We start from the raw sequence: 13,715 nt of genomic DNA, 5'->3' as shown, positions 1-13,715 counted from the left end.
ACATGGAGTAGGAAAGATGTGCAAAATTGGCTCTTGCAAGCTGGTGTGAGCTGCCTCCAGCACACCACTATAATTATTTAGAAAGAATTAAAATGTGTTTCTGTCTTATACTACTGTCAATATTTTTATTACACATTATTTCTTTTTTTTTAGTCAATATTTCTTTTTGTTGAAGTATAGTTGATTTACAATGTTGTGTTAATTTCTGCTCTACAGCAAAGTGAGTCAGGTATACATCTATATACATTCTTTTTTTTAAAATATTCTTTTCCATTATGGTTTATCATAGGATATTGAATATAGTTCTCTGTGCTATACAGTAGGACCTTGTTGTTTATCCATTCTATAATATATATAAAAGCTTACATCTGCTAACCCCAGCATGCCACTCCATCCCTCCCCCAACCCCCTCCTCCTTGGCAACCACCAGTCTGTTCTCTATGTCTGTGATTCTGTTTCTGTTTCATAGATAGATTCATTTGTGTCATATTTTAGATTCCACATATAAGTGATGTCATATGGTATTTGTCTTTCTGACTTACTTCACTTAGTATGATAATCTCTGGTTGCATCCATGTTGCTGCAAATGGCATTATTTCATTCTTTTTTATGGCTGAGCAGTATTCCATTGTATATATGTACCACATCTTCTTTAGGTTGTTTCCATGTCTTGGCTATTGTGAATTGTGCTGCTATGAACATAGGGGTACATTTATCTTTTTTTTTAATATAATTTTTTTTTTTTTAATTTTTGGTTGCATTGGGTCTTCGTTGCTGCACGCGGGCTTTCTCAACTTGTGATGAGCACGGGCTACTCTTCGTTGTGGTGCTCAGGCTTCTCATTGCAGTGGCTTCTCTTGTTGCAGAGCATGGGCTCTAGGCACGTGGGCTTCAGTAGTTGCAGCACGCAGGCTCAGTGGTTGTGGCGCACAAGCTCAACAGTCATGGCTTGTGGGCTCTAGAGTGCAGGCTCAGTAGTTGTGGCGCACGGGCTTAGGTGCTCTGCGGCATGTGGGATCTTCCCAGACCAGGAATCGAACCCGTGTCCCCTGCATTGGCAGACAGATTCTTAACCACTGCGCCACCAGGGAAGTCCTGCATGTATCTTTCTGAATTATAGTTTTGTCTAGATATATGCCCAGTAGTGGGATTTCTGGATCATATGGTAATTCTATTTTTAGTTTTCTGAGGAACCTCCATACTGTTCTCCATAGTGGCTTCACCAATTTACATTTCCACCAACAGTGTAGGAGGGTTCCCTTTTCTCCACACCCTCTCTAGCATTTGTTATTTGTAGACTTTTTGATGATGGCCATTCTGACTGGTGTGAGGTGATACCTCATTGTAGTTTTGATTTGCATTTCTCTAATAATTAGTGATGTTGAATATCTGGTTCATATGCCTGTTGGCCATCTGTATGTCTTCTTTGGAGAAATGTCTGTTTAGGTCTTCTGCCCATTTTTCAATTGGGTTGCTTGTTTTTTTGTTGTTAAGTTGTATGTACATGTTATTTCTTTTTTTAAATTAATTTTTATTGGAGTATAGTTGCTTTACAATACTGTGTTAGTTTCTACTGTACAGCAAAGTAAATCAGCTATACGTATACAAATATCCCCTCTTTTTTGGATTTCCTTCCCATTTAGGTCACCACAGAGCACTGAGTAGAGTTCCCTGAGCTATACAGTAGGTTCTCATTAGTTATCTATTTTATACATAGTATCAGTAGTTTATATATGTCAATCCCAATCTCCCAATTCATCCCACCCCCCCTCTTGCCCCCCTTGGTGTCCATACATTCTCTATGTCTGTGTCTCTATTTCTGCGTTGCAAGTAAGATAATCTATACCATTTTTCTAGATTCCACATATATGCGTTAATATACAATATTTGTTTTTCTCTTTCTGACTTACTTCACTCTGTATGATAGTCTCTAGGTCCATCCACGTCTCTATAAATGACCCAATTTCATTCCTTTTCATGGCTGAGTAGTATTCCATTGTATATATGTACCACATCTTCTTTATCCATTCCTCTGTTGATGGACATTTAGGTTGCTTCCATGTCCTGGCTATTGTAAAGACTGCTGCAATAAACGCTGGGGTGCATGTCTTATTTTTTATTTTTTTTTTTAATAAATTTATTTATTTATTTTTGGCGGTGTTGGGTCTCCATTTCTGTGTGAGGGCTTTCTCTAGTTGCGGCAAGCGGGGGCCACTCTTCATTGCGGTGCATGGGCCTCTCACTACTGCGGCCTCTCTTGTTGCGGAGCACATGCTCCGGACGTGCAGGCTCAGTAGTTGTGGCTCATGGGCCCAGTTGCTCCACGGCATGTGGGATCTTCCCAGACCAGGGCTCGAACCCGTGTCCCCTGCATTGGCAGGCGGATTCTCAACCACTGCACCACCAGGGAAGCCCTGCACGTCTTTTTGAATTATGGTTTTCTCTGGGTATATGCCCAGTAGTGGGATTGCTGGGTCATATGATAGTTCTATTTTTAGTTTTTTAAGGAAACTCCATACTGTTCTCCATAGTGGCTGCACCAATTTACATTTCCACCAACAGTGCAAGGGGGTTCCCTTTTCTCCATGCCCTTTTCAGCATTTATTGTTTGTAGATTTTTTTTTAAACATCTTTATTGGAGTATAATTGCTTTACAATGGTGTGCTACTTTCTGCTCTGTAACAAAGTTGTAGATTTTTTAATGATGGCCATTCTGACTGGTGTGAGGTAATACGTCACTGTAGTTTTGATTTGCATTTCTCTAATAATTAGTGATGTTGAGCATCTTTTCATGTGTTTGTTGGCCATCTGTATGTCTTCTTTGGAGAGATGTCTATTTAGATCTTCCGCCCATTTTTGGATTGGATTGTTTTGTTTTGTTTTTTTTGATATTGAGCTGCCTGAGCTGTTTGTGTATTTTGGAGATTAATCCTTTGTCAGTTGCTTTGTTTGCAAATATTTTCTCTTATTCTGAGGGTTGTCTTTTCATCTTGTTTATGGTTTCCTTTTCTGTGCAAAAGCTTTTAAGTACACACTATTTCTTAAATGAATCATTAAGGTGAAAAACAAAGATGGCTAGAAAAAGGGAATAGAAATGATTAAATCTTGAAACCAATAATAAACCTATCTATTGTTCAGAATAAATAATATTTAAATAGAGAAAGAATTAACCAACTTAGATACTTTTCTTAGATGTTTATGCCAAAATTTTATAAAACAGATTCTCCTGAACTGTATTAATTATGAGCTATCTATTGAGGATTTACTCTAAGAGCAATTCCGTTTGGCCAGGAGGGGTGCCCGTGAGGTAGATATGTCACCAACCACCATGAGCAAATAATTATACCAACTTACAATATAACAGGAATATTGAAGTGATTCCTCTACCTATTCCTCATTTAAAAATAATTTATGGCAATAACAAGAGTTTGATCTTGAACCACAATCTAGAAAGAATATGAAATAAAAATGGCATATTGTTCTGTGATTCTGTTGCATTCATTAGAATTTATATTCTTGTACCTTGTTAATGAAAGTCAATTATTTCTCCAAAGTTCCTCCAAATGTTGCTGGTGCTGAGATTCCGAGTGAAGTCAGTGTCCTTCTTGGGGAAAATGTTGAGCTGGTCTGCAATGCAAATGGTATTCCTACCCCACTTATTCAGTGGCTTAGAGATGGAAAGCCCATAACTAACAGTGAAACAGAAAGAATTCGGTATGTGTGAAAAGAATTTTTGCATCATTAATTGTAATGTGCTCTACAGTCTTAGAGAGTTGGACACAGATATTCTCCTTGGAGAATCACTCAAAAGTATTTGTCTGTGTGTGTATGTGTTCCTTATTTATCAACTCTGTGTTATAAAATCTCACATGTTCATTCCTGCAAGTGTTAGTTAACCGTTGTAGATTTTATTCCTCTAATTTCAGAACATTTATACCAAAGTCTACATCATAAAATAATTCGTTCTTCTTTCTTGCTAACATCAAACCAATTTCATCCTACAAAAGATTCATCAGTCATCTCTTAGATATGATTTTGTGTCCTGAAATCACCAAACCACCAGACATGCCATAGTGCTTGGCTCATTTTGAGAAAAGATACTATCATCATAACCTCTTCATCTCCTATAGTGATTTGTCCAAATCCCGTTTTCAGCTGACACTTCACACCACAAACCACATAGAGATGGAATGATAATGTGGTAAGGGATTCCTGCTACTTTCAACAACAAATGCCTTTTGAAGGACACTGCAGAATTCTACACTCCACTATATTATTTCATCACAAAGCCCCATAATATACACATACCAGAATAATTATAATTACTCGAAGAATTATATATACCTCAGAAGGCATTAATTAAGTGTATTGCAAACTTTATCATTTTGAACCAGTATTTTAAGTTTAAGGGTTTGCAGTATATTTTCTAATCAATGAATTGAATATACATAATTTAAAGAAAAATAAATGTTATTTTCTTTGAAATCGTTTTACGTTAAAATTTACACATTTGTCCCCTTTACAAGATTAGGTAAATTGCCAAACAATGTTTTAGTTTAGAGGTACATTTTGAGTTTCAATTCTCTGGTGTGGACATTTCTGAATAGTTAAATATTTAGTTATTTATTAAATCAGCTGATATCAACCCTATTCTAAACCAAGTACTAGATAGTTGATGGGACCTCAAGATCTATAAGATAATATTTGTACCGAGGAATTTAGGTTCTATTACTTCTCCTCTCACATTAAGATCCCAAATATACTTATTCTTATATCCACTTTATTATTTGTTCCCAGCTCCACAATATGTGTAGGTTTGTAAATGGGCCAATTTGTCAGTCAAATACAGTAATTTTTCCAAAGTCAACTTACTACTTTCCTTTGGTCATGGCAACTTGCTTTTTGTTTATTCATATGGTTAAACTCATGGAATTTTAAAATTCATATTTTGAAAAAGAAAAAATAAAATAGACCCAAATAATAAAATTGTAATTCTCAATAATTATATTTAATAACATGATATAGTAGAAATGGAGTATTTACTTTTGACAGTGGGAGAATCTAATAAAATCACTATTGTAAGAGTGACTGTAGATAGCAATTTAATCTCTTTGTAAAACACAGGAAGTTTTATTTGATAATTAATGGTGTGTGAAGAGAATCAATAATGCAATCATCTTAATTTAGATATCATTATAACCTAGTTGTATAGTTAGTATTCACTATTATGTAAATCAAAGGAAAAGCTTTAGCAATTTGTAGAAAAATTTTTGCAAACTATACCCATACATAAATACTAAGTTGTTGTCAGTGTTTAAATAAATTATCCTATCCTGCTCCTTCTCATTAAGAGTATTAGTAAGTTGTTTATAGCTGGATTTTTCACTTTAATTTTTCACTGTAACATTCTTCAATTTTTATACCAGAGTTTTTATAATTTTCATTTAATTCCAGCCTTATATTGATAACTAAGGACAAAACATTCTGTCTCTGAGAAAAACATGTCTTTGCCCATGATTTGGGTAGAAAAGTTCCTAACCTGATTTTGTTCACTTCCTTTTTTCTCATAAGGAGGCAGTGGATATATGAGATCCATTACTGTGGCAGTTTAGCTGGTTGCCTGAAATCTCTACCAGTTTCACTAGCTCTGACTTTAACAGGCTTCCATGTACTTAGTGGAAAAGATTTGAACCATTATATCCAAGATGAAGATGCATTTTAGGGTGACTTTTTTTAAAGAATCTAATAATCTGGAATGAGTTTTCCAGAAATAGCTCCATATATATCATCTCAGTGCCTCTGATATAATCTTTTCTATAGGGTGACTGCAGATGGCAGCACATTAAACATTTACGAAGCCCTCCCATCTGACATGGGGAAATACACGTGTGTTGCTACTAATCCTGCTGGAGAAGAAGACCGAATTTTTAACTTGAACGTCTATGGTAAATACGAAATTTCACCCTCTTTTGACTATGCTGCCTTAGGAATTGATCAGAAGAAATGAAGGTCCAGCAGTAGGTGTCTGAAGCATTTAGTTCTAAAATGCAATGTCCTTGTTGTTTCCTTTTGGGATACAAGGCAGAAATATGGGTAAATGTAGTTGAAATGATTGGAACTGGTAATACACACCCCACCCCACCCCCTTCTCTCTCATTTTCTACATGACGTAGTTCCACCTGCAATTAGGGGTAACAAAGAAGAAGCAGAGAAACTAATGGCTTTGGTGGATACTTCAATAAATATTGAATGCAGAGCCACAGGGATGCCTCCACCACAGATAAACTGGCTCAAGAATGGACTTCCTCTGCCTCTCTCCTCCCATGTCCGGTTGCTGTCTGGAGGACAAGTTGTCAGGTCAGCTTTCATTGTGTATGATTTGCTAGACAAAGTTACTGTGATTGTAAACTTTAACTTCATCTAAATAATGTTTTTAAAATGTCTTTCCCTAAGCGTTTACTTTTGTTTCCCTTTCAGTATTTTTTTAGAAGAGGGGGGATAGCAAATATAAGTTTGGCATGGTTTATTATTCTTATTTAAATGCTCATGTTTTAGTAAGTTTGTATAAAATAGGTCTTTCATAGACATATATGTATCATATATTTTTTCAAGGACTACTATTATAGCTAAAACTTTATATGGCAAAATGATAGGAAGATGCTTACTACAATCATGTGATTTTCATGATTTTCATCATTATTAATATATATTTGAAAAATATTCACCTCTCATATTGTGTTATATTTTCAGTGGCTCTGTCGAATAAATGGTACTGGAGGCATCTATGTTTTGTGATGGATGGTTATAAGCTTTATAACTAAAATTTCCCAAAATAAATCACCTTCTTTAATCTTTGTATTATCACAAATGTTGTATTTGTATACGTTGAATGGGATCAAATTACGAAGCGCTGGCTCGAACTGTTTTTCAGGATTGTGAGAGCTCAGGTGTCTGACGCTGCTGTGTATACTTGTGTGGCCTCCAACAGAGCCGGGGTGGATAATAAACATTACAGTCTTCAAGTTTTTGGTATGTCACCAGAAACAATCCTAGTACTATACTATGTGTCCAATATTAAACAACAGCCTTAATTTAAATATTGACGTATCAGAAAGGAGTGGTAAAATAGGATCTTAACTAGGGTTTCTGGAATGCCTGCTCTCCCAAGGGGTCCATATATATTGGAGCATACTGTTTGTCAACATACTTTTCTAACCTGGAATTTTGCATTCAATGAAATCTAAATTTTTAAAAATAGTATTTCAATCCAGACACAAGACCAGTCTTTTCATACAAAGAGGAAGTTAAGACTGTTTTCTAATAATGTTAGTGTCTCACTGAGAGTATTTAAAGTATGAAGGGATGTGTGCATATATACTAAATATCTCTGTGTGTATGTTAAGTAGAGTTAGAACTCAAAACATTCAATTTCTGAATTATTAAGATTTGCTAGACCAGAGTTCACAATCCCCAAGAATTTCTCAGAACAGTTAAGTAACTATTTACTATAGCCTACAAATGATTTATGTTGGATTATATACAATTTACTCTGGAACTTATTATTATTTTATTTATTCCACATAAAATAGCTGGAAGTATACTTCTGTAATAATATACATTATAACAATTTAAAAGGAAAAACCTAAGATGTTAAAAAATGGCCAAATTTTAAAACACATTTAGTTTGTTCTACAAGGAAACAGTATTGAGGTCTTATTGCTAATATTTTGGAAGGTTAAAAATTAGTCTACATAACACATGCTTTTATAGTAAAGTCATCAACTAATTATATGCTATTTTAAATTCTATATTTTTATAGATCATAGAAACACTATAGAACTAATTGAACCATTTAAATTTTTTAATCTAAATTGATCTCAAATTATAATAGATATATAATTTTGTTTTGTTTTCTATACAGTACCACCAAAACTGGACAATGGGATGGGAACAGAGGAAATCACAATTGTCAAGGGTAGTTCCATCTCCATGACATGTTTTACCGATGGAACCCCAACTCCCAGGATGTCCTGGCTTAGAGATGGCCAGCCTCTGGGGCTTGATGCCCATCTGTCAATAAGCTCTCAAGAAATGGTCCTTCAGCTCATCAAAGCAGAAACCGAAGATTCAGGAAGGTACACCTGCATTGCCTCAAATGAAGCAGGAGAAGTCAGTAAACACTTTATCCTGAAGGTCCTAGGTAAGTAAAATAATTGGAAAATAAGTGATAATAAAGACAATAAGTAAGTATAATTCTTAGAATCATTGGCTATAGGACAAAATTTGTAAAAACTTCATTGTACTTCATATTTCTGTTCTGTAATTCACCTAGGTTTACTTTTAGTATCTGAAGCATGTTAAATTATTGTGTTTCTTATCTGTGTAAAAGGATGAACACTCCCACTTGTAAAACATTATTCATTGACAATGTCATACAACCAATTGATAAGTAGCTTTTTAACTTTTTCGGAGAACTGAAATCACTTCTGATGCTAGTAATTTAATGGAAAAGCATGATATTTATACTATTATGTTATTCCAAACAATCTTTAAATTACCCAGTCTGTAGATTATAGTTGTAATGGTCATTTCAAATAGTCTAGTTCTATTTACTCTTTTGTGCATTAAAATAAGTATTTTAAATAGGTACTCCAGTGTTCTACATGCAAATAAATAGTATAAAGGGAAAACATATCTTTTCCTTGAAGTAAAAAAGTTTGACTTTGGAAGAGAAATGAAAATGAATGAAATGAATTATTTCAATAATCAATAATTTTTTGGAGTTTTTTGTTTTCACGATGATTGAGGTAAAACCTCAGGCTCTTTACATTTTTTCTAACAAAATGCACCCCACAAGGAAAAATAAGAATTTTGGCAAGAGTCTAGCCAAATGTTTTCAGGACATCCTATAATCTTTCTCGTGGTACCTATTACAATTTTAATTATTTGTGTAACCTTAAAAGTCTGTTTCATCCTTAGTTAAACTCTGTGATGATCAGTACCCTTTTAACCTATTGTAAAAAGGGCTTAGCATGGCATTTGACACATAATATTTATATTATTATTATTATTATTATTATTATTATCTTATTACTCCCAGGGCTTAGCATGGCATTTGACACATAATATTTATCTGTTGGCTTGAACTGAATGGAACTAGGTACTTATCAGGTGGATTAAAGTGAGTTTTAACTGTAGCAGGAGACAGAACAATATCTAAGTAAACAAACAGAAATACTGTGGTGTAGATGAGTATTCCATAGAATGAAAGGTAGTAGTGGAGGCAGTACACCAGAATATTTAGAGACGAAAGGCAGAAGAAAGCATGTGTTTGTAAGGAAGGATGGAATAACAAATTCCCGTATAGCAATTCACAGAATATGAGGAATATCAAGAGATGACATCTTGTACATTAATTACCTATTAATTGTTAATTATTGACTATATATTATGTGCCAGGCATGTTTCTAGTCAACATGTAACAGATAATTATTGGACACCTACTATGTGACATATGGTATGACAAGTACTTGACTGCATCACTGAATAGGAAGGATGTGGTCTCAGCCCTCAAGTTCCTGCATTGGTGGGGAACACAGATATTGAAAAAGTAATTACTTATGAGTGTGATGAGGATGATATGGTGAAATTAAATTCTGTGGGAAGGTTCAAAGAAGGTCTCTTCAAGGATACATCTAAGCCTTAAAAAGTAAGACTATAGAGATGAGTGAGGAGATGCCTACATCTTTTACCTAGAAATGATAAACCTTGAGTTGTCTATCTGTGATTACTGAAGCTGAGTGTAACAGCAAGAGTAGAAGACAAGACTGGAAATATACCTGGACAAAAGCCATACTGTGAAGAGCCTCAGTTAGAGAATTTGGGCCTCATTACGAAGGCAGTAGAAGAAGCTTAAGCAGGAATGTGTTACAGTCAGATTTCGCTTCCCAAAAAATCCCTCTGATGACAGAGTGAAGAATGAATCAGAGAGTCTGTTAAACTCACACAGGCCTAAAAATACAGGGGCCTGGTGTAGCATGTGGCAGTGGAGAAAAAGAGAAGGAAGACTTCTGCAGGAATTCTAGAACCCATGAACAGAATCAGGGCCCAGTACCTTTCTGGATGTAGAACACACAAAAAGAAAAATAACACCAATGTTGTTAGAGTCACATACAAAGAACAACCTTCCCACCCGCAGGGTTTATAAGGATATGCTCTTAAAACAGATTTGAAAACTGGCTTAACAGAAGAATGAGCAGTTTTAGCATTTCAGCATCTGTTGAAAGCTAATTCCATTAAAACCGGAAAAACTTCACTCTGATCTATATTACAGTAGAAATGTGAATTTAAGTGTCCTGATTTGGTGAACCACTAATCTCAACTTAATTCTATCCACCTGGTGGGAGGTGTCATGGTGTATTAGGGGTTCTGAAAGTCCACTATGGGTAAAATACTAAAAACAAGGGAGAAGATCATGCAAAATAAAGCTGGTGGGTAGGGGAGTTGACAGGGTTCAGGCTATGAAGGGATTGTTGACCACATTAAGGATTTTGTGTTTTGCCCTGGAACAATGGGAAACCATTAAAAGTTCTAACAAGTGGAATGCCACGAGTAGAGTTGCAGTTTGAAATGACCACTCTGATTGCAAAGTGGAGAGCGGCTTGGAGTGGGTTCTGAGAGACAGTGTGTTATTAGGAATTGTGCCTGGCTGTGATTAACAGAGAGTCTAAACATGGTGACTTAAAGAACTTTTGTTTTTCTCACCGAATGAGGTGTCTGGAGATGGGCAGTAGTTGCATTGGTTCTGCAGTTCAGATCTTAACAGTTCTCCTGGCCTTTGGCCTTTATATCATAGTCAGACCGTGATCATGCATTGGCTGCTCACCCCCAGCGTCACTATAGGCAACAACAGAGCAGAAAAAATAGGAAAGGCAAAGAACTGCCCCTTTCAGGATTTTCTTAGAATCCCCACAAAACTACCTCTACTTATATATCTCATTGGTCAGAATCTTCACATGCCACTCCATCTACTATCTACTAAAGAGGCTAGGAAATGTAGTTTTTAGCACATTGACAGCCCTAACAAAATTGAGGTCTGTTAATAAGAAAGAAACAAGTAAATGATATTGGGTAGGCAGCTACAGCCAGGAAGGAGGAGATATTAGTCCAAGCAAACGGTATTATAGCTCAGATTAGCGATGCAGGTGAGAGGAAAAGATGTATTCTAGAACTAGTTCTACTATTCTTCTACTAGCAGATAGAAGTATTAAGACTTGGTGGTGGATTTGGCCATATGAGAGGGATGACAAGGAAGAAGATACCGAGGATGGCTCCCAGCTTCTGGTTTATGTGACTGAACAATTGGTGGGTTCATCACGCAAATGCAGGGAATGCTGGAAAAAGGCCAGGTTTTGAGGGAAAAGGTAACAGGTTCAGTCTGAATACATGATGAGTTTGAAGTTGTTTTCAAACAACCCACTGAAGATGCTTATGTGATAATTATATATATGGATCTAGAGCCCAGCAGAGAGATCTAGGCTAGAAATATAAGTTTTGGAGTCATCAGAGTATGGACAACTCCTATTCTGCTCAAAGTACAAGACATATGGACAAGATACAGAGTAAAATGGTTCGCAATCACTTAACACGTGTGAGATCTGATGACTGGTATTTGAACCAGTTGGGAACATGCTGTTATTTTAAATCTAGTACTATAAGCTTTTGAGATTAAGGCCGTGCTTAAATAATCTTTGAATCCACAGTGACAGACACATAGTAAATAACCAATAAGTGAGAGGAATAAAGAATTGACTCTAGTCAAATGGAGAATCAGATAAGTGCTTTTCCATCCAGCATGCTATGGAAATTAAAAGGGATAGAAATTTTATAGTTTGTTGAGAGAATCAAGAAAGGACTTATGGTTTTTACAAATGAACATAATGATACTAAAGTGACCTTGAGAGTACTTGAACATGCTCAGTTAGGGGATGGTGGGACTACTGGAGATATTCCAGTAGAAGGAATAGCATTAGTAAAGTCACAGAGCAAGAAGGGACTGAACTTGTTGAGGGAGAAAAGTAGTCTAGTTTGAAGTCTAGGTTACATAAAGTGTATTAAAAGTAAATAATGTTCTAAAGAGAGATTGAGGCTATGTTGTGGAAGGCTTGGAAGCCATGATGAGGAGTTTGTATTTAATTCAATGAGCAACATGGAGACACTGACATCTTTTAACCAAGAAATCTTGGATTGATCTAAAATGCACTTAAGAAAATGTATTTTGACAGCAAAACGCAATAAGACGCATGAAAGTGAAAAAGAGTAGTCATGTGGGACCATAGTTAAGAAACTCTGACTTCTTAATTATAATGTATTAAAATATATTATCTTTTTCCAGAAAGGAAAACGAGGACCAAAGATACAATTTTTTAGGAGGCAGTTTTTAATAATAATGCCAACAGATGTAGTAGACTTAGTAGTAGTTATAACTTTCTTAAAACCTTTAATTATAAAATAAAACAGATTCAGAAACACAAAAGAAATGTAGTTTATAGATGATTTCATTGAATCCTCACAATTCTGTTAGTTAAATAATAGTACTATACTTATTTTAGAGATTTGCCCAAATCCACTAACCTAATAATTGTTGGAGCTAAGATCCAAATTCAGGCTATTTGATTCCAGATCCTCTGCTGTGAACCTCTGCTCTAAACTATGTGCCTGACTTTAAACACATACACACACACACACACACACACACACACACACACAGCTAATCCTTGGAGCTGTCCAACAGCTATTTTTGCTGCCTCGTGAAATAGTAAGCTGGAAACGTTAATAGAAAATTTGAATGATCTATGTAAGGGAAATCTGTTTTAAAGTGATTCCTAAACTTAGGAATAGTTGGACTAAGAAACTTTACTGTTTCCTCCAAGTGTTTAGATTTCTTAACATCCTCTTGAGAAAGGTAATTTAGAAGTATAAATAACAAAAAAGGAAGTTATTTCTGCCCAGACATAACAAATGTGGTTTATACAGAAATGGTCCCCAAATATAACTGTTTTTTCTTCTGCTTAGTCATTGTTTCCTCTTAAAGTTCTGCACGGAAAAAATGATTGCGAAATCCCATAGCATTTGCCCATTGCTTTTGTAGAACCAATAGATATTTAAAAGGTGCAAAAATACACTACTATATTTAAGTAACTCTCTTTTAAAAATAGTACAAGATTACTTTAGTTTTTATAGTTTTCAAATCTTTACAGTTAAGTAAGACTGCTCTAATTATCTGAATCCCAATTGCTGAGCTATAATTACCTTTAATGGCTTGCCATTTACTTCATGATCTATCACAGGCATGATCCATCTCTTTTAAAATAGTGCCAGTAGGGACTTCCCTGGTGGCACAGTGGTTAAGAATCCGCCTGCCAGTGCAGGGAACCCGGGTTCGAGCCCTGGTCCGGGAAGATCCCACATGCCACGGAGCAACTAAGCCCATGTACCACAACTACTGAGCCCGCGAGCCACAACTACGGAGCCCACGGGCCACAACTACTGAAGCCCATGCGCCTAGAGCCCGTGCTCCACAACAAGAGAAGCCACCGCAATGAGAAGCCCGCGCACCACAACGAAGAGTAGCCTCCGCTCACCACAACTAGAGAAAACCCGCACGCAGCAATGATGACCCAAGGCAGCCAAAAATAAATAAATAAATAAATCTT

At 35.9% G+C, this 13,715-nt stretch overlaps 1 protein-coding gene across 8 annotated transcripts in view; it reads left to right on the top strand.

Moving 5' to 3' along the window:
• The window catches only part of HMCN1 (hemicentin 1), a 507,647-nt gene that overhangs the window by 378,960 nt on the left and 114,972 nt on the right, over positions 1 to 13,715 (top strand). For all 8 annotated transcript variants that reach the window (XR_014266656.1, XM_082472452.1, XM_082472453.1 and 5 more), the window contains 5 exons: positions 3,555 to 3,714; positions 5,821 to 5,945; positions 6,174 to 6,357; positions 6,932 to 7,029; positions 7,922 to 8,200. Coding sequence is in view for 7 of the 8 variants with exons in the window: in XM_082472452.1 (XP_082328578.1) it covers positions 3,555 to 3,714; positions 5,821 to 5,945; positions 6,174 to 6,357; positions 6,932 to 7,029; positions 7,922 to 8,200 (846 nt within the window). In the remaining variant the exon portion in view is untranslated. The remainder of the gene's footprint in view (positions 1 to 3,554; positions 3,715 to 5,820; positions 5,946 to 6,173; positions 6,358 to 6,931; positions 7,030 to 7,921; positions 8,201 to 13,715) is intronic.

Source organism: Balaenoptera physalus (genome assembly GCF_965194825.1).
Source record: "Balaenoptera physalus genome assembly, chromosome: 1".
NCBI lineage: Eukaryota > Metazoa > Chordata > Mammalia > Artiodactyla > Balaenopteridae > Balaenoptera > Balaenoptera physalus.
The sequence above is the reverse complement of the archived record's forward strand: the minus strand, read 5'-3'. Positions and strand labels throughout refer to the sequence as shown.